Source organism: Perognathus longimembris, chromosome 9, assembly GCF_023159225.1.
Source record: "Perognathus longimembris pacificus isolate PPM17 chromosome 9, ASM2315922v1, whole genome shotgun sequence".
Lineage (NCBI taxonomy): Eukaryota > Metazoa > Chordata > Mammalia > Rodentia > Heteromyidae > Perognathus > Perognathus longimembris.
Window position 1 is genome coordinate 10,681,813 of NC_063169.1, and position 21,929 is coordinate 10,703,741.

General features: G+C 44.4%; 1 protein-coding gene across 1 annotated transcript; it reads right to left on the reverse strand.

Moving 5' to 3' along the window:
- Positions 1-14,836: 14,836 nt before the first annotated feature.
- Gpr6 (G protein-coupled receptor 6) lies at positions 14,837-21,371 on the reverse strand. The gene is made up of 2 exons (XM_048354593.1): positions 21,352-21,371; positions 14,837-15,962 (listed from the first exon to the last, which is right to left on the reverse strand). Exon 2 carries the CDS (start codon positions 15,941-15,943, stop codon positions 14,837-14,839), a length of 1,107 nt encoding a protein of 368 aa, XP_048210550.1. The 5' UTR covers positions 15,944-15,962; positions 21,352-21,371.
- Positions 21,372-21,929: the final 558 nt, after the last annotated feature.

The following is a 21,929-nucleotide window of genomic DNA, read 5'->3' on the forward strand; positions in this document are numbered from 1 at the left end:
TGAGCACTGTCCCTGGCTTCTTCCCGCTCAAGGCTAGCACTCTGCCACTTGAGCCACAGCACCGCTTCTGGCCATTTTCTGTATATGTGGTGCTGGGGAATCGAACCTAGGGTCTCGTGTATCCGAGGCAGGCACTCTTGCCACTAGGCTATATCCCCAGCCCCCCTCATCTTATTTTTAAAAATAATGTTGTAGTTATTATTAAGATATTGTATGAATGGGCTACCATTTTATAAGTCAAGTAATGAGTTCTTTTTTCCCCTCCCAGAATGTTACCCTTTCGTTCATTCTGTCTCAAACTCACAGTCCTTCTGTCTTTACCCCCTTGAGTAACTAGTAGCTATGTGTACCACCATACTAATATAAATATAGGAAATAAGGGCACCAGCAGCCTTTTGCTTACAAATAATTAGATATGAATTAAACACAAAAAAATTAGTCAACTCAGTTCTGGCCTACCTTAATCCTATTTATTTTTGAACACAATAGTAGATGTGAGCTTTCTTGCCTTTTGCAATTTCAAAACCAATTCTTAATTAGAATGAATTAAGCTCAAAGTAGGAAATGTTCTTCTTAAGCCTTTCTAAACCGCTGGATAAAAGCCGACCTTCCACTCTCGTGGGCTCCTGTGGACACAGCTTCCACTATTTACTGGTAGGACTTTGTGTAAAACTCCACTGGCAAGCATGTTTTTGAGTGACTCATCCTTCGTTCTGAAATATGTTGCTGAGTGTTCTCACGGAGAGATGATTGCTCTAAGCCCACACCATCCCTGTTCCTTGCTACGATGATTAAGAGTTGATTAAGAGTCGACCCTGCTACTGTGCATTGAGTATCCTGGCAGGAAATTGAACTAGAAATTTGGAACAAGAGACCGAGATTGCATTTGTAACTATTGTAAGTAGGTCACAATGCTGCATTGTCATTAATACTAGACAAGATTTCCCTCCCTTTATAATGTCTTTATATAAATTAATGTTTCACTATTTGTGTGCCATGTTATTAATAACTTGGAATACATAGAAAATAAAGAGAAAGTAAATGTAGTCCTATCTTTAACACTCTGCATTTGGTTCATTTTCTTGTTGCTTTTCCTCTTCACAAAGAGCTGTTTTGTCCTAACCCAAATGATATCAACCTAACAGTGGTTTTGCATATCTCTCTTCAGACTTCCTACTGTACTATAACCTCGAAATAAATCTTCAAGTAAGAATCTGAGCGGTAATTCTTAGTTAGAAGCAACAGAAACTAAATTTGCTCACCTTCTCTAATGAAGGAATATTGAGGAGTTCGCATAATGGACAGGATGACAGAGAAGAAGGAGAAGGTCAAGAACAGGTAACAGGGCAGCTGTGAGCATCGGAGGTAATAGAAACTACTCAACCTTTTTTTTTTTCCTGAGCTCTGTCTCTGGAGTGGGTCCAGTCCGTTTTCATCCTGGAGACACTGCACTCAAAATATGGATCTAGATGAAGTTTAGCTAGCTCAGTGTGGGTCCTAGGCCCAGCTTCTGACAAAGATAGACAGTCCACTGTGTAATTCAAGAGTTCATAATTAGAAGCTGTATACACACACACACACACACACACACACACACACACACACACACACACACACACACACAATGTACCCAGATCGGGGATAGGCAGGAATACCTGGCAACACCCCATTGCTCACTAAAGTCAGTTCAGTTGCTATGAGGGGCAGAATGGAATGGGATGATTTTCTTAGATAGTGGGGAGTATTCTTTAGTGAAAGGAATGTTTGAAGTCACAATTATTTTAATAGAGCTAGCCTTGTTTTGTTTTAGGCAAAGCAGAATCAATCCTTTATGAAGTCTTCTAATTATTCCGCCAGCAAAAGTAATTTTTCTGCAGCTGCAGTAGCTGTCTCTGAAAACTGTAGGGAGCATGAGTGTCCTGGGTTCCAGTCTGTAAATTGTGCATATTGAGTATTTTGTTTATAATTGCTATTCGAGGTAGTAGAATATGTGATAATGGTGAGTTTCTCAGACTTACCTGGTAGCCTCTTGACTAGTCTTTGTCCCTAGGAATCCAGAATTTCCCAAATTAGCCATACTGGGTTTGGGGCACTTCTGGAAAGCACTATGAAATGTCACAGGAAAAAAAGCTCTTGCTATCTGGGGCTTCAGGCAACTGAAAAGTAAATCCTACTAATTTTTAAATGTTTCCCTAATGTGTTCTTTGTCTTCAATTGTTGCTAGAGTAGGCTTTGTTCTGACACATCTACTTTAACTTCTTATGCAACTTTGTTGTTTTGCTATTCCTTTGAAGTTTAGAAAGTGAGAGCTTTGATAAAAATTCATCTGTATTTTCTAATAATATTTTTAATAGAATAAGTTTTCACTTTAAACTCATTAAATCTTCATTGAACTTAATCAAAGGAAGTAGAAAACTGTTTGACTAATGGGCTCAAAGCTCTATCTGAAGTCCCTAAGATAGCCAAATGCATGATTTTGTTGTTGAAAACGCTGCTCCGCGTATTGGAAAGACACAGACTAGAACCAGGGCTGAGTTTCTAGTTCAAGAGTGTTGGGCTGTGGTGTGACTCAATTTATCTACCAGCTTCCTAAATACTTAAGCAAAGACCGTCAACCTTTTGTGGACCTGGAAGCTACCACCAGAATGATTCCTTGGTGATGGTGGTGTTCTGTCTTGGAGCCTCCTGTAGAAAGAAAAAAGGCAGCCAAACCTTGAGCTTGGAAAGACGGGTAAGTTGCCAGGGATCGTCCTTAACCTGTCAGAATGCCTAAGAGCCAGGACTCTGGAAAGCCAAGGGACGGGTCCCCTCTGAACTCGGAGCCCTGGGTTTACAATCCCACAGAGAGAATGCCAGACGTAGCACACAGTGCTAGCAGCACCCTCTCTGCCCCGCAGAACACTTAGAGAGCTTAGTCATGTCTCAGGGCCAGTGGCAGAATCCTGGTTCGGGAACTTTCCTGGAATAGAAGGAAGGGACATGTGTGAGAGCAGAGGGAGGGCAGGAGAGGCTCTGAAGAGAGATCAGGGTACTCTTGAGCCTGTATGGCAGGCAGCATGCTAAGTATCGCTTGTGATGGCGAAGACAAACCAGGAGCTCTGGGTAAACTGAGTTCTAGACCTGTCTTCCTCATTTACAAGCAGTGCAGTCTTTGATCAGTATCCCACTTTCTCTGAGGTCCAGTCACTGAAATCCAGGGGAGTAGTCTGAGATGTCCTCTGAAGTCTCCTCCAACCCTAACCATCTCTGTTCAGCCACAGCCCAACCCCCCAGGAGATGCAGCTGGCTTCCTGCATAAGGATGGTGTCCCTTTGTGGGGGCGAAGATGACCACAAATAGCCACAGGCTCCTCGGAGTTCTGTGACATCTCCAACCCCAGGTGGGTGGCTTTCACGTGCACTCTACATGATATGGAAAGTTCTCTTGCTTCGGTCCCAGTCTCTCCAGCCACATCTGTCACACATGGATTAAATACCTCAGCAACAGGAGATAAGGTAATCAACCGTCAGCTGCTTTAGTAATAAAGTAGACTCTCGACCACAGTGGTGGAAATGAGATTTGTCAATATGTACAAAAACAAATGATTATTTAGCTCTCATTACCCTCTGCCATCATTTTCACAATTACCTTTGTGTTCAGGATTTACAAAAACGGGAAATTAACACCCTTCCAGTAAGAGAAAGAATGCTGTTTTGTGCTTAATTTAATATATGTTCCTATTAATAACAGTAATCTAAAAATCCAAGAGGCAATTCTTTTATTTTAACACAAATCTTTCATTATTACAGTAACACCCAGCCACAGATGGTGGTTGTTGTTTTAATCACTGCTAACATGGCACACATGGGCAGACTCTCAGGGCACAACTTTGACACAGGGAACATTTTTAGCAGGGGCTGGGAGGTGACTGAACTCAGAGTATTTTCTTAGTGTCCATAAGTCCTTTGCTTCCCTTTCTTCCATTATGCGTGTTAATATTCAAGTGTGTTGGTCCAGCCAGTATTTGAGCTAGGCATGTCAACATTGCTGATTATGGCTACCTCTGGAGTATGTTTACTCTACAACTGTGTGTCTTGCAGCTGTGCTTCCCCAGGGGAGAGAATTTGGCAGAGAATCCTTGAGCACAAAATACTGATGCTCTCAGTGAGTGGGCCAGATACATGTTGTGTGTGTGTGTGTGTGTGTGTGTGTGTGTGTGTGTGTGTGTTTTAGAGAGAAAGATGCATTTGTTGGTACTTTTTTGTTTGTTTTTCTGTAAAAAGAATATGATTAAGTAGAAATGATACAATTATTGATTCTCTCCAGGCATTTCTAAATATTCACATTTTATTTGAAACTCAAAGGCAAGTATGTTATCAAAAAATAAATCTCTCTCTCAATTCATTGGAACAATTCTTATCATATTGATTTGGATTTCCATTCTGAAGATAACATCTGAATGGCCAAAAGTTGTTGTTTTGGGAGCAGCAGCTAAAACTAGTAAAGCAGTAATTTTTGAGATTTGAAGGTTGCTGAAAGTAACAGGTAATATATGAGGAACTATTTTATAAATACATTAGAAATGTGAAAAGCAAAATGCACAAGAATATAGAATCTAGATTGAGAAATTTAGCATTCCTCAATGTGATTAGGTGCAATCATAATTACAGTTAAGGCATGTTGAATGCTACCAGGTGCCAGGCATGAGACTAACTTCATTAACTTACATAATTCTTTTTTTTTTTTTTTTTTTTTGGCCAGTCCTGGGCCTTGGACTCAGGGCCTGAGCACTGTCCCTGGCTTCTTCCCGCTCAAGGCTAGCACTTCGCCACTTGAGCCACAGCGCCGCTTCTGGCCGTTTTCTGTATATGTGGTGCTGGGGAATCGAACCTAGGGCCTCGTGTATCTGAGGCAGGCACTCTTGCCACTAGGCTATATCCCCAGCCCCATTAACTTACATAATTCTTACAACAACCTCAGCACATGGAATGTGTGCTTCTCCTTGTTTCCCAGCTTCCTGTTCACTCTGTCTTTAAATGGCAGGAGATCAGAGATGCACCTAGTAAGTTTCTAACTGCTTCTTCCCTTCCTCATGGCTGGGATGGAAGGGAAGAGCTCTGTCCACTGAGACTGACCACATCAGTTTCCCCTGGCTCTTCTCCTCTGGGAGAAGTTAGGTTTGAACTAACTAACCTATAGGCCTCTCTGTTCTGTCCATCTGTATGTCTGTCTCCCTTTTCTGCCTACCACCCCACCCCTCTCTCATTCTTTAAATTTTTTTTTTCTATTTTCAGATCAGCAAGTTGAAAGTTGGTGGAGCTCATCTGGAAACCATGGTGATAGGATTTGAGGCTAAATATTGAGGGCTTAAATTGAGCAAAGCAAGTTGAGTTTAGGACTGAAGGCCTTTAGACATTCTTTGCATAAAGGGGGGAAAAAGGCCATTTAAATGGCTTGGCTCTCTTCCTAAAAATGCTCCACATTTGGGTTATATCCCCCAAACCACAGATCACAGACAGAACAAACATCCTTCTTTTCTCCCCACCTTCAACAATTACTAGAGTTGACATTGCCCATTACTATTCTCCAAAGGGCTCTCAGTGTATCAGATGGAATTAAGACATTTGTGGATCTGTGGACCACCACCCAGCAGCACCACCTCCTTCCAGCTGTACATCCCCCAAATCGCAGCAACAGACCCACCAATACTGATTTAGACAAGGATCTGTGCTGAACATTCATAGTTCCCACCTCCTATATGATCAGAGACTAAGTATGACCACGATTATCAGACTTCTCTCTTGAAAAGCGCTTTCTGTGTACTTACTTCAACTCTTGACATTTTACACTGTATTTGACTTGTTGAACGCCCCATCACATACGTTTTATTAAAAGATCATCTAACTGCTTAGTCTTCAATAATATTGGAAATTTTGAGTTTGAATCTTTAGAACCTCTTCCCTGTTTGTGATTTAATGTGTATGTTGTGCTGCAAATAGGATGGGGACACATCTTCTCAAACCTACCCACTTTCTGGAATGTAACAAACGCCCTTGCAATCAGGTGAGGCCAGGTCACTAGTTCTGCCCACTGAGCTGTAAGTGGAAAAAGCATGAAATTGCTGGCTTTAGGCTCACCAATGCTTTCTTCTGTGTCCCCAAAATTATAGAGAAAGTCTCAGCATCAAGAAGAGTTGTTTTGGGAAACTGCCAGGCATTGCTGCCAGCTCTGTATAAATGAGAAATCTTTATGAGACCATTATGTTTGAGGGGCTGTTTGGTATGAAGCATAACTGAACCAATGCCTATGAACTCACTTAATCTTAACAACAACCTACACACACTCTAAGGTGCTGTTCTCTGACTCTCACTATCATCCTGATCACCCCACCTTTACATGGCCAACAGATGGATGAATGTGAGAGTATTTGACCACATTATCTGACTAATAAACCAGGCCATATTAACTTTACATTTTTCATTTAATACTATTAAGTCATCTGCTATTCTATGATGGTTCTTTCTCTGACCTTTAGTTTATTACAATTATTGTGGCACAATTAATATAAAACAAACAATATGTATTTAAAGTGTACAATTTGTGTTCATCAATGAAACAATCATTACAATTAAGATAATGGCACCATCCATCATTTTGAAATTCTCCTTCTATCCTTTTTCTTTTAATTTCTTTGCTATCTTGAAGTAACTGTACATGGTGGTTCTCCTTCAACATGTTGGTTTATAAGTGAAATGTATAATGATCAATGTCACCCCTTCCATCCTTCTCTTCCATCTCTCTCAAACCCCTCCAGTTTTCTTGTTCCATTTCCCTCTCCTTTCATCTTTCTTCACCTATGCCTTCCTGAGAACACATATTCCAGCTTTCTGGTACTCATTTTATTGAACTGTAACCTAATTTTTCTAAGGAGTTACACCATTGGAATATTCCTTTGCATATACCAAACTTTAGCCGACTGGTTTCTACATATGTGCATATGACCCTGCATACATTTTCATAGATGTTTATAATTTAGATGTAACTTCCACATACAAGAGAAAATAGGCATCTTTTGGTTCTGACTCTGACTTACTTCATTTAACATAATTTTTCCAAGTCCATCCATTTCCCTGCAAATGGCATAATAGTAAGATACATAAGTAAAATTCACACACAGATATATATTTTTGATCCATTGTAAGGCATCTGCATCCATAACCTTGTCTGCAGTCTTTTAGATAAATGCTCACGGGTGATATAGCTGGATTATAGGGTAGATCTACCTTTTGACTTTTGAGGAATCTCCAAACTGTCTTCCATAGTCATTGCACTAGTTTACATTCCCACCAACAGTGAAGGAGTTCCTTTTCCCCACATTCCCAGCAGTCTTTGTTGTTGTTTGAATTCTTCACAATGGCCTTTCTTACTGGGGTGAGATGGGATCTCAGTGGTGTTTTGATTTGCATACCCTTTGTGTATTATGCCCTTTATCTATCCCTTCTCTCTCTCATTACTGTACCCCTAATTCCAACCATCATTCTGCTTTCTGTTATATACATCTTCAGGAATTTTATACAAATAAGGTTTACTGTATGTTTGCTTTTAGTCTGGCTTCTTTCATGCAGCAGCATCATTTGGAGTCTCATCTGTGTTGCTGTGTATATCAATAGCTCCTTCTTTATAATTTCTGAGTACCATTCTGTTATATGGATGTACCACAATCTGTTTTATTTATTCACCTGTTGATGGATATTGAGCTATTCACAGCTTTTGACTGTTACAAATAAAGCTATGACAATTCCTGTGAGAGTCTTTCGATGGACACATTCTATCCTTTCCCTTGGTGAAATACTTAAAAGTAGAATGATTGGGTCATGGGGTGGGAACATTTTTAGTTTTTTAAGAAATCACAAGTATATTTTCCAATGTGTTTGTATCATTTTGCATTCTGAGCATCTGTCTATAAGAATTCTACTTTCTTGACATCCTTGCAATGCTTGGTATGGTCTGATTTTGAACTGCAATTAAAGGATAGTAACACAACAAAGTATAGATCTCTGTTCCCAGTATGATCCACTCAGTTCTTGATGTTTCTTGTAATTGTCTCTTAACTGGCACTCCTCCTTCAGATAAATTGAGGCTGTCAGGTAGGAACTCTGTGAACTTCCTCCCACCACTATAAACTTAGATCTAGCTGTACCAATTATTCCCACCTTGCCTCCTGTCAGAGCAGAGGAGCCGTGTCCCCACCTACTCCCAACATGGTGTCCTGGGCCCATCCTCCTCCTGGAAAGCCTTATCTATCAAGTATCTTTTCCTCTCTCCTAGCTTCAGATTTTCCAGTGATCTGTACTCTCCCCTTAGTCTAATAAGGTATTTAGTTCTTGGTTGTCTTTAAGAGATAAAGCAAAGCCCAGATGTGGTTGTACAGGCTTATAATCCCACGACTTGGGCGGCTGAGGCAGAAGAATCACAAGTTCCAGACCAGCTTGGACTATATAGTGAGTTCTAGGGCAGCACCAACTATGTAGTGATATTCTGTCTCCAAAAAAGATCAATTTGATGCATGTACATTGATCTAGTCTTTCTGTGATTTTTTTTTTGTGATTCTGAATCTTTACTTAGGAAGTTTCCACCTTTGTCTAGGAGCCTTAGTGTTTCCTCTATCCCTTCCTGTAATATTTTCAGGTTATCTGACCTGACATTGAGGTTTTTGATCCATTTGGAATTGATTTTGGTTCAAGGTGATATATAAGGATCTAGCTTCATTTTTTTTGTATATGCATAGACAGTTTGGCCAGCACTATTTGTTGAAGAAGCTGTCTTTCTTCCATCCTGTGGTTTTGTCTCCCTTATCAAATATTTGGTGGTTATAGTTCTGTAGGTTCATTTGTGGTAACTAGAATTTGTCCATAAATCTACAAGTAAAAACACTGGATTGTAAAAAAATAATTTACACTTGGACATGATAAATTACACAGGACTCTAAACATTCACACTGAGACCAAAGGTGGGTATTCTTAGGAGAAGATCACAAATGCTCAGTAGTTTTGTCCATATGATCATTTAAAATGTTGTTTCTCAAAATGAACTCCAGGAAATGGAAACAAGAGGCATTTTTTTTTATTTTGCTTTTGGGGATTTGTTTGTTGGTTTTGTCCTTTGTTGCTATTTTTGGTTTTTGTATCTTTTGTCTTGTATGTAAGTTTATCTGTTTTGAGGATGATAAGGGGGAGCACAGAAATGGTAGGACAAAGGGTAAACAAATGCAGCAGAGATACTCAGTAGACACTACGTTGAAAATTAACTACTAATGTGTGGGTGGAGACAGGAGGGCAAAAGCACTGCGCACATTTATTTTAAGCTCACCACCAAGTTGTAATTTGTTACAGCAGCAGTAAGAACCTAATACAGTAGGGCAAGTAGGGCCTCATGCCTTTCTCTATATTCTTCATTTCTAGAACAGGCACCAGGTACTCTAGAAAATACTTTAGTAATTCTCTGTTAAGAAATTCTTACCAAGGACTATTTCTATGGCCCACCATCATCCTCACCAAGTTTGTCACGTTGCAATAAAGTGCGGTTCCATGGGTCATGCCAAGCTCCACAGCGCTACTACTGTTGGTAGAGGTAAGCCATGGGTAGACAGACTGAAGACACAAGAGCTGAATCCAGAGGGCAGACAGGAGAGTACTGTAGTAATTCGGGCAGATGATAGCGGCACCCAGGGGAAGAAGTGACTGGAATCTGGTTATATTTTTGAAGGTAAAAACAATGGGCTTCGCTGACACCGTATGAGCAAAAAAGGTTAAGTGTGACTCAACACTTTTGGGCTTGCACAACTGGAAAGATGACATTGATGTTAAGTCAAGTCAAGTTAAACAGTAAATAAGGAAATAAAGGTAAAAGCCAATGACTCAATTTTTAAATGTGTTAAATGTAGGATACCTACTAGACAACAGAATAGGTAGGGTAGTTAAATATTGGAATAAAGTTTTTCTTTCTCAAGACTTTATGTTTCCATCAAGTAGCATAGGTCTTTACAATAGGGGATGATTAATTCATATATGATGTATTAAATGAATATGTGACATATAGAAATGTTTCCAGATCTAGTCTCACATCACAGTTTGGTCAGTGTTAAACCTATCAACATTATACATATCATCTAACGTTGTAACTAAGAGTTATTAACACGCTGATTGTTAGTTCTTATTTTTGTTGACCAGTCCAGTAAATTTTTCTTTATAATTATGAAGTGTAACATATTGACTTTGGTTCCACCTTGGAAATAGTTTCCCCCACTGCATTTGGAAAGTTGATGGCCTGAGTTTCTGTATGTTTTCCACACACAAATAGGACTTCAAACAACCTCTAATGATACTGAAGAGTCCAGAAAGGTTTGTTTTCTAGAAACTTTTCACTTGATGAATGAGTAATTATGCTGATATTCCCAGCTCTCAATTTATAGACACAGTAAAACTCTTCATCTATAAAGCATACTGGGTTTTACAATGTTGAAAGGTCAAACTACTCGGGGTGAGATTGCTCAAGCATTTTCACATGTACCTCCTACAATCAGATGCATTTTCCCTCTCCCTTTTCAGGAACATCTCTTGTCCTACTCACCAGTGGCATTGACATTACAAATTCTCTATTTTTAAGTCCTCATTTTGCTTATGTTCTCAACAATATTGGTCCAAATAAATGACTCCTCCAAACATTTGTTTCTTCTTTCCTTTGGGTCACTATGCTCTCTAGGTTTCCTCCCTCCTTTCTTTTCTCCCACCACTTTTCTTTCTTCTTTCATCTGTGTATCCTCTTTGTCTTTTTGATTTCTGAGCAGTAAAACTAATCCTTGACCCTTTTCTCTGTCCACAAGTACTCCTAAGATGAGCCTATCCATACTCATTGCTTCAAATACCATCTCTATGTTAGTAAATCCCAAGTTGGTCTATTATCTTAGATCCTACTCTCTCCTGAACTCCAGACACATACAGCAAATCTCTATGTGCTTCTGATTTAGTTACAGCATCAGTGCTGAGTTAGTAAATCTGCTTTTTATCTTTTTGCATCTGCTTCATACTCAGGGAAAGTGATGTGTGTGCTCTTCATCAAGAGTTGCCTTGCGGGCTGGGGATATAGCCTAGTGGCAAGAGTGCCTGCCTCAGATACACGAGGCCCTAGGTTCGATTCCCCAGCACCACATATACAGAAAACGGCCAGAAGCGGCTCTGTGGCTCAAGTGGCAGAATGCTAGCCTTGAGCAAAAAGAAGCCAGGGACAGTGCTCAGGCCCTGAGTCCAAGGCCCAGGACTGGCCAAAAAAAAAAAAAAAAAAGAGTTGCCTTGCTATTCATACAGTGAGACCAAAGAAGGATATTCTTCGGAGAGAGTCACGAAGGCTCAATAGCTGTGTGCATGTGATCATATAAAATAATATTTATTGCAATGAACTCTAAGAAATGGAAATGGAGGGCTTTATTCTTTGTTTATGTTTTTGTCTTCTGTACCTTTTGTCTTGTTTGTAAGTTTATCTGTTTGAGGGAGGGTATGGGGGGCACAGAAAGGGAAGGGAAGGGGGTGAACAAATACAGCAGTGGTACTCACTAGACACTGTTGAAAATGTATTATACAACTTGTGGGTGGGGACGAGAGGGAAAAACTGAGAGACAGTGAGGGAAGGGTGGCACTGTGCAAAAAGAAATGTACTTATTACCTTGTGTAACTGTACTCCCCCAGTACATCACCTTTACAATAACACACACACACACACACACACACACACACACACAAAGAGTTGTCTTGCTCAATGATGAACAAGGTAGCATGAATCGAGATCCATTGCACTAATAAACTAATTTGTTGTATGGTAGTTCCTTTGTACAACTAGTTAAATATAATAAAATATAATTTACAAAGAGTTGACTTGCTCTCTTGCTTCTGGTTGAATTTAAATAATGAAAGTCACCATCAGGAGGTAGGATAGAAGTAGGAAGTGCTAGTCCACTAGTTTATTCTTCCAGCTCTCTCCCTATCAGCCCACATGTTGCAATGCTGCTTTTCTCTTCCAGGATCCCCAACTCCTGCTGGACAGCCAGTACCTGCAGTCTTCTTCCCTGGCTCCAGTGCCTTCCCCTCTGGCAGCTCTTCTGGTATAATGTGGGCCAGGGGAAGGGTTCATGTCTCTTGTTAGATTCCATTACCTGATCATACTTTTATAATCATTAAACTTTCCTCATTCATCCCATTTGTGCCATTTATTTCTTACTGAAATCTGATCAACCTAGGATTGGTGTGGCAATTAAATGATCTTGTATTTGCTATGTGCTTAGAGCGAGGGTGGACTGTATAGGGATATTTATGAAATAAATGCACAAATGAAAAATACCCACATGAGCTTTCCACCTATGAGTGTTAAACTACAGATTCTTTGTGTGTAAGACTCTGTGTGTGTGTACAGAAAATTGTTATGGAGACATGGCTTGTATGATTCCAGAGGTTGGAAAATCCAGGACCTATGAGATAGGCCAACAGGCTGGAGACCTAGAAGAGTCAATGTGGTGTTTTTAGTTCAAGGTATCAGCTGTAGCACCAAAAGGAGCCAATGTTGCAGATGCTGCGTTTCTGTTCTACTTAAGCCAGGAAGTGAGTACAAATGACACACCTGCAATATGAGGGTCCCTCTGCTTTAAAGTTCTCTCATTTAAATGTTAATCTCATCCAAATCAGCCTCCTGAAACATTTAGGTTATTTGATCAATTATCCTGATACCCTGGGGTTGGATCAGGTTTGACCAAAAGTTAATCACACTTCCCCCTATAAACTGCCCCTAGCCCCAGCTCACTACAAGTCACTGCATTCACCGTTTTTGCTCAAAGGAAAGTCCTTGGACTTGCCAGGCATGCTTCCCTTTGAAGTCTTTGGACTTGCTACTCCCTCTGCCTGTGATGTAATGCCCAACATCCCACTCTGCTGAGTTTACCTCCTAAATTCGAGCTCTTCAGAGACTTCTCCAGCACCCCTACCAATGGGGCAGCCCTGATCTTTGCCACCTCGCATCCTCCTTCATTTTCCTTCTTGGCATTTTTTCTAACACGATGCTTTCCAAATATATACATATATACACCTATATATGTATATATACACATATACATATATGTGTGCACATATGTATGTACATATGTGTATTGTGTATTATGTGTATATATATATATATATATGTATTTGCTTGTAGGCCAGCCCCTCTACTAGACTGTAATACCGTGTTTACTTTATTTCCATATGCCTAGCTCTAGGATTATATCTAGCATGTGGTAGACACTCAAGAAATGTGTTTATACATAAAGTTGCTTATGTGTATTTTCTGAAGGCCCAAGAATATACATCATGGTAATATTTCTCAGATCATGTCCCTCTTATCTTCCTTACCTCATCTTGTAAGCTGTATGGGAGGATCAAGACTGACTTTTGTTGGTGGACTAGAAATGCTTTGCTACTGAAGATGTTAAATGCCTATGTAGAAGACAAGTATCTCAAGAAGGGATGCTGGACACATAGCATTAATCTCATGCAAGTATGACGCATGTATCTTGAGATCTGTCTTGGAAGAATTTATTCCTTTTGTAAGTCTACTCATTTTGCTACAAGGCCTAACCAGTAACAATATATTACACCCATATAAACATTCGACATTTAAGATTCTTACCATACAAGAAAAACTACAACTGGAAGTTGTGCGCTTCTGGATTCCTGGTGCACATGTGACAATATGAAGAAATGGTTTCATCCTCTGAAACTTGTCTTCCAAACCCAGCAACCAAGAGTGTAGATTAACTGTCTCAATAACGTGTACCCTTTAGTGCTCTGTGAATAATGCTACACGAATAGATCACTTCTTTCCTGCTTCTGATTTCAGCCAAAATTTATGAACTATATGCAATATGTATCTGATTTTTAAAAAGTATTTCCTAAGAGGGCAATGATATGGAATCAACTTTTGAAGTGCAATGTACTGACAACTCAGTTTTTCTTTTCTTTTTTTTTTTTTGGCCAGTCCTGGGCCTTGGACTCAGGGCCTGAGCACTGTCCCTGGCTTCTTCCCGCTCAAGGCTAGCACTCTGCCACTTGAGCCACAGCGCCGCTTCTGGCCGTTTTCTGTATATGTGGTGCTGGGGAATCGAACCTAGGGCCTCGTGTATATGAGGCAGGCACTCTTGCCACTAGGCTATATCCCCAGCCCGACAACTCAGTTTTTCACATAGTAATTCTATCATCAATCACATACCAAAAGCTCTATTTTATAATGTATTTATTTGTGTACAAAATATGTTTCAACTTGATGCATTACAGCAAAATATTCTATCACAAACAACAAAAAATACACCTTTTACTCCCTTTCCCCTGCCCCTGAAAATGGCAACACTGTTTTGGCAGTTCAGCAGCTAAAAATAAAGTGCTATTCTTAAGCAGTATTGGAACGTCTTCACTTGACAAATGTGATGTATGATTTGAATATACAACCACATCTCTTTTTGTTGTTGTTATTTTTTTTTCACAGAAGAGGAAGCTCCACATCCTGAACATCCCCAGAAGATACAAATATTTGTATATATATGTACACATGTATACACTGTATATGTAAAGTGCCAACAAGCCTCTTGGTCCTTGTGAGTTGGTTGCGTTTCTATTTAGTCCTTCTTCTTCTCCTCCCCTCTCCTCCCCCAAGTCAGATTCGCACGGCTGGGACCTCGGAGTTCAACAGCAGGCACCGAGAAGCTCACCCAAGGCTGGCTTGTTGGAGATGCGGTGTTGGTGAGAGGACACGCTGGGGTGGGGGGGGGGGGCGGGGGAGCCCTTCAGACCTCGCTGGGGGACCTGGATCGGAAGGGCACTTTGGACTGGAAACAGCCACAGAACAGGAGCCACAAGGCGCGCTGGATCTCCTGGTTGCGGAAGGCATAGATGATGGGGTTGATCATGGAGTTGTAGGTGGCGGGCAGCAGCGTGGCATAGGTGTAGATGGCTGGGTCCTCCTGGCTGCCTACCACGCAGTAGATGGCAAAGGGCAGCCAGCTGAGCCCGAAAGTGCCCAGCACCACGGCCAGCGTCCCCACGCCCTTGCGGGTGGCGGCGAGGTGGGGCGGCGCCAGGCAGTGCTGCTGCAGCGCGATCTGGTGCGCGTGGCGCCACACCACCTGGCAGATGCGCACGTACAGGTGCAGCATGACGCCGAAGACGGCGAAGAAGGCGGCCGAGAGCAGCGCCACGTGGCTGCGCGTGAGCGGCCGCACCACGCTGCAGGCCGCGCGCTCGCCCAGGCAGTTCCAGCCCAGCACGGGCAGCAGCCCCAGGCCCAGGGACACGGTCCAGGCGGCGGCCAGCAGCAGGTGCACGCCCAACAGGGTCCGGCGCGAGTAGTAGGTGAGCGCGTTGTACAGGGACAGGTAGCGGTCCACGGTGATGGCGAGCAGGCTGCTGACCGAGGCGGCGAAGGAGGCCACGAGGAAGCCCACCGTGAGCAGGCTCACCGTCTCCGAGGGCACCACGTACCGGAACACGAAGTGCAGGATGAGGCCGCAGCCCGCCAGGAGGTCGGCGGTGGCCAGGCTCCCCACCAGCACGAACATGGGCGTGCGCAGCGCGGGCGTGGACGCGATGAGCGCCACCACCAGCGCGTTCTCGCCGGCGATCACCGTCCCGGACACGCACAGCAGCACGTCCCACGGGTTCACCGCGGACAGCGGCAGCCCCGGCGGCCCGGCGGGCAGCTGGGAGGACAGCTCCAGGGACCCGTTCCCCGCGCCGCCGCCCCCCAGCGCCGCCGCCGCCGCCGCCGCGCGGGGGCCCCACTCGCCGGGGGCCGGCGCCCCTGCCGCCGTGGCCACCGCCGCCGCCGCCGCCGCTCCCTCGGCCGCCGCCGCCACCACCTGGGACTCATTGAGCGACGCGGCGCTCGCGTTCATCCCGGCCGGATGCTGCCCCCTGCGGAGATGGAGGAGGGGGGGGTTGGCGTCAGGTTTGGGGGCGCGGCTCCAGGGAAAGGCCCGGGGACCCGGCTCGAACGGCCCCACGCGAATGGTGCGTGTCGGATCCCCGGGACCCCGGAGCGGCGTCGGGAAGCAGGGGTGTCACCCTGCGAGCCCGACAAGAACAGACACCTGTTGAGTGAGCGCGCGCCTGCACGGACTTCCCAGGGCTTGCACAAACACACGCACGGGTGCACGCACTCGAATGCACACAGACGAGCCCCACAAGTACGCCTGCCCTTGCACGCGTGCCCCAGTGCCTTCAAGCAGGGGCGCGGCGTGGGGGGGGGGGGGGAAGCGGGCGCGCGCCGTCCGCACCCCGGCCCGCCGGAGCTGCGCGGCGGGGTCGCTGTCCGCGGTGCTGAAGGCGAACTTTGTGATCGCGGGGAGGGGGTCTAGAGTAGCCCGGAGCCCACGGGACGCCCTAGGAAATGGGGCTGCAAGGAGGGAGACTGGGGATTAGGAGGCCCGGCTGGAGTGCCCGGGAGGGTGCGCTTCGCCCTTTCCCCCCGTCCCCCTCCGCCAGCTCGCCCCGGGGAGCGGGGCCACTCACCTGGGGAGTCAGGGCTTCGGGGGTGTCGCTGGGCATGCGCTCCCAGCGAGCCGCTCGCTGCCGGGCAGGGGGCGGCCGGGCCCGGCGAGGAGGCCAGCGCGGGACGCCCGTCGCCGTGCCCCGCGCCGCGGCGAGTGAGAGGCAAGTGAGTGGCGGCAGAGGCGGCTCCGAGCTCCGCGCCCGCGGGAGATTGACAGCTGACGTCAGGCCCCGGCCCAGCCCGCCCCCCCGCCCGCCCGCGTCCCCCCAACCCTCGCGCCCGCAGCGCAGAGGGCTCGGGCAGGAGGAGAAGCCAGCGCCACCAGCTCCAGTCCAGAGCCTCCAGGAATGGGGTGCAGGCGAGATCGAAGGAAGAGAAAGGCTAAAGAAGACCTCTCTCCGCCCCCCGCCCCGCTCCTGCTCCCCCCGCTCCCCACCAAAACCAGACAACACCTGGAGGGTGAGCGGAGAGGAAGCGGGAGCACACACCCCGACGCGCAGCTCCGGGGACGGGGACGCGAAGGCTGGGGTGGGGGCATCGGGCGGGATAGTGGGTATCTCGTGGAACAAAAGCGTCCCCCTGGAGGGACAAACACGAGTTGGGGGGAGACATTGCCTTTCTAAAAGAATATTTATAAGCGGGGCTCCGGCGGCTCGTCCTTGTAATCCTAGCTGCTCAGGAGGCTGAGATCTGGGGAGTACGTTGGAAGCCAGCCCTGGGCAGAAAAGTAACTCAGACTCTGATCTCCAGGTCACCACCCAAAAGCCAGGTGTGGGAAGGTGTGGTTCAAGTGGTACAGTGCCAGCCTTGGAGGGGGGTGGGAAAGCTCTAGAGACAGCGCCCAAGCTCTGAGTTCAAGACCCAGTACATGTGCACCCCAAAAGTTTTATCGTGCTTGTGTCACTACAGCAGGAGAGATACGCAATTGGGAGATGAGGGCGGGGGGGGGGGGGGCGAGGGGGGCGGAATGAATAAAAAAGACGGCCAGGGAGTTTGAGGAATGTAATTTCTTCTTTGCACGGCTGTGTGTGCGCAATTCTCACTCCCAGTATATTTCTTGAGCTCTACACAACAGCTTTCCCCACCAACTTCTTTGCCCAGTGTTTCTTGATTTCAGTAGCTGATAGTGCCCTTGGAACTTGCCCTTTAATTAAAAACAAGGTCTGTGTCTTGTTAGAAAAGAAGAAAACAGCAGAATGTGATTTACTTTCCAGGCAACAGACTTTGCCCTGTTAATTAGTACCCTATAAAATAAATTACAGGACGAAAATAGTGATAACTCAACTGCACCCCCCACTTCAGTAGGCAGGAGTTTTATTTCCAGCCTAGATAAATCATCCTTTTGGTTTCAAGGTGTTTTGTTTTGTTAATAAAATACAAGCATTCGTCTTTTGTTTAATCAGACAGAATCTTCAATGTGCTTGGACAAAAACTAAAGTAGTTGAGTCTGTGTAAGTTTCTAAAATAAATGATTGCACACTGCCCTATGGCATTCTATGAGGCCATAATCATGGTCTTCCAGGAGCATATATGCTCTGGGCAAAGTGAGAATGAACATTTTATTATTTTTTTAATTTTTATTTTTTGGTCTGTCGTGGGGCTTGAACTCTGGGCCTGGGCACTGTCCCTGAGCTCTTCAGCTCAAGGCTCTACCATTTGAGCCACAGTGCCACTTCCAGTTTTCATGTAGTTAGTTGGAGATAAGAGTCTCCTGGGCCTTCCTGCCTGGGCTGGCTTCGAACTGTGATCCTCAGATCTCAGCCTTCTGAGTGGCTAGGATTACAGGCATGAGCCACTGGCGCCCAGGGAAAATGAACATTTAGTATTGGTGCTTACCACACTCTTCTCTCTTGGCTTCACTTTGCCTCTAGCACTCAGATTGTCCATAGGTCATATATAAAATAGTAATTACAACAGGTTTACCCTGCGCTATTCACTTTCAACACAACCTCCAAGCCCACACTACACCTGCCTCCATGCCTCAGGGCATCTGGATTTAACCAGATGGAAAAGGCACAGATAGGGCAGTTCAGTTCTCTACTGCTACAGTTGGTGTTAGACTCTAAAATGACTTTACACCCCATTTGAAGAACTAAAAGAAATCAGCACACCACCTTTTTATGAATCCCAAGGTTAGCTGAATGTCTAGGCTTCTGAAAAGAATGATTTGGAGTTTCAGTGCAAGATCAACGTAAGAGCCAGAAATTGTATTTTGGAACTGACAGGTGTATTGCCAAACTACTGTGATATCATTTTGACTATGGATTTTCCTATTAATCAGACAAAAAAAAACCCAATGAAGTCTTTAGTCATAGCTTTTATAGAAGGACGATGGTCCAGTGGTCTCCTAGAATATTCTTCCTATAAACCACATGTGACTCCCAGCCTACCTTATGGGAGGGACGTGGCATCTCCTCATAAGGTTAGACAAGGTCATCCACCCTTTGATAGAGTAGTGAGTAGATTCCTCTCTTGAAAATGTGAAGTAAAGATGCTGAAATGATGGCCAGTTATTGTTGGGCTCTGGATTTAGTAGATGGCAATAAGTTAGATGCATTAACATTGGATCTTAGAGGAAACACAACCACAGAAAAGCCAACTGGAGTGGAAGAATGAAACAAGTGCAGGAAGAACAGATAAAGGATCGGGTAACCGAGAGATCATAGAAGGACCAATCTCAATCCCTTGATGTTGGATTCCTAGTTCTGAGAATTCACTTCCTAGGATGCCCTGATGTTCCTATAAATCTCTACCACAAACCTTCTTAGCCTTCAGCCACCATGAGTGGGAAGCTCAAGTAGACTTTTATTCTGTAAAATACATGGCTAAGTATTATTCATGTACCAGCTTGGTTGTGATTTTGGTTGTAAAATTTAGTTTCTAACTAGAGGTGACATGTTAAACTCATGACCAACCATCATGACCAACCAAATGACAAACTAACTCTGCCCTTTGAAAGATGCTTTGGCGCTTCATATTTTAACACCATCTAGGCATGAACACAAGTTATATCCAGGAATTGTAACCTGTCAACCTCAATTCTTTCTCATCTCAGTTCACTAGAATTGCCTAGAAATCTTTCCAAAACCAACCATTTCTTAATCCTCCACCCAGAGATTCGGATTTATTTTGTCTGGAGTGATGCCCAAGTATTATACTTTAAGTCCCTAAATCCAAGATGGAGAATACTCATCAAAGCAGTCCTATAACCCTCCTCCCACACCGTCAGTTTAGTTATAGTGAAATACCCATATTAGTGCATTCCAGTTTGAAATAGATACAGTAAAAGAAATTTGGCAACAACCCAGCTTAAAGTTACTTGGTTTAACTTCAGGTTAGTCTGCCAACCTTCAGAGTGCCTCTGAAGACATTTGGTTTTCCACATTCACACAGAATTTCCTTTCTGTGCCATGATGAAGGCTGAAATTTGGTTCTCTCTTGTCCCTGATGAACTCAGTGGCCCTAAACACTGGTCCTTGATTTCACACAGAGCCACTTCTGTGCTCTCTCCTGGCTCAGATTTTTGCCAAATAATTCTGTATTTTACAAAAATCCACGCTCTTAGTGAAACTACTTAGACCCTTCTACAACTAAGTTGGAAACACCTACTCACACAGTCCTGGACTCTCTTTCTAGACATTTTCTAGACATTTGTGTGTGTGCACGCACACACACACAATCCTTTTTCTTGATTCCCAGAGACAGGCAGTACACTTCTCTCTTGGGAAGCCTAGGTCTCTATGGCGGTAAGCAGACCCTTGTGCCGGCAGATCAGGAGACAGCAGGTGCTCGGTGAGATGAATGAGGCTGTTTATTGAGAAGGATTGCTCTGGAAAGAGGCTGAAGTCATAAAGGAGCACCGAATCCTTTACATTGTCCCAACCCAGGTGTGGGCTGAAGGGTAATCCTTTAGGCAGGCACATGCTGAGATAGAGGCATTCTATCCAAAGTGCCTCTTTTTGTTCTGTTTCTATCAGTCCCATGGTTTTCTCTCATCTTCCACCATCAATGGTGTGTAATCATGTAAGGCGCCCACTTGCTCAGCATGGCTAAACACCAGGGTTGTTCCTAGTTCACTCCAGGTGAACATTCTGCTCTCTACAGGGCTGTTGTCCTATAAGGTCAACATCACCTAAAGTCCTCACCAAATTTACACAAGAAGCAGAGCCCCAGAGTTAACATCACAGGGCCACTGCAAGCCGAGCACTGTGGGGCAGATGGGAGTTTGGGATTCATTCCGTTGATGAACTGGTGACTCTTGTTTTTGTTGTTCCTGTTTTTGTTTTGTGTTTGTTTTCTTTTGGGAGGGGGCAGAAGCAAGGCACAGAAATGGAGGGAGGAGGGGGGAACAAAAGCAGTCAATATGCCTATGTAAAAAAAAAATGACCTACGCAACTTGTGGGCAGAGATGTGAGGAGGAAAGTGGAGGGAGCAGTAACATTGTTCAAGAAGAATTGGACTCATTGCCAGACTTATGGAATTGTAGCCCTTCCGTACAACTTTTAATAATAGCAGTAAAACTATGTGTAAAAACGCACCAGGAAAACTTATAGCATTTAAGATCATGGGTTTTGTTTATCTCATAATAAATAAAAATAACAGTTGCATTTCATGGAGAAATGTATACTCTTTCCATTTAGGTGGCTGATGCTATTGAATATGAAAATGTTAATGAGATGGGCTGGGAATATGGCTTAGTGGCAAGAGCGCTGCTTGCCTCATATACATGAAGCCCTGGGTTCAATTCCCCAGCACCACATATATAGAAAATGACCAGAAGTGGCCCTGTGGCTCAAGTGGTAGAGTGCTAGCCTTGAGCAAAAAGAAGCCAGAGACAGTGCTCAGGCCCTGAGTCCACAGCCCAGGACTGGCAAAAAGAAAAAGGAAATGTTAATGAGAAAGTTAGTTCCATTGATATATTGGCAAGAAACATGAAGGGAGTCTTTTTGATCTGCCTCACCCTACACTTTCAAAGTAATGAGACTTAGTGATACTGGGTTCATACCCATTATCTCATTTTATTCCTTGAAACAATCTTACAGAGTTAGGGGTTATTATCTTTGCCTCGGGGACAGCTGAGGTTCAGAGAGGTGAAGTGAGTTGCCCAAGGGTACACAGGGCACCGCGGGAGCCCTGAGTCTAAACTCAGTGTGCCCTAGTTACCAAGGGCTGCTTGGATCTCAGGAGCATGGCAAGAGAGAACAGGAAGTACCCCTCCCTCCTTCGGAGGCTGGGCTCCTGTGCCCCTCTGGGTGCAGGGCTGCTTTTCTTTCTTTCTTCCTGGGCCATGAGGCAGTTGCGGGGTGGGGTGGAGCCGATGAACGGCATAAAATGGGGAGCACTACCAGGAGAGCACTTGCCCCCTCTGTGGGACAGGTGCTTCCTCCTCT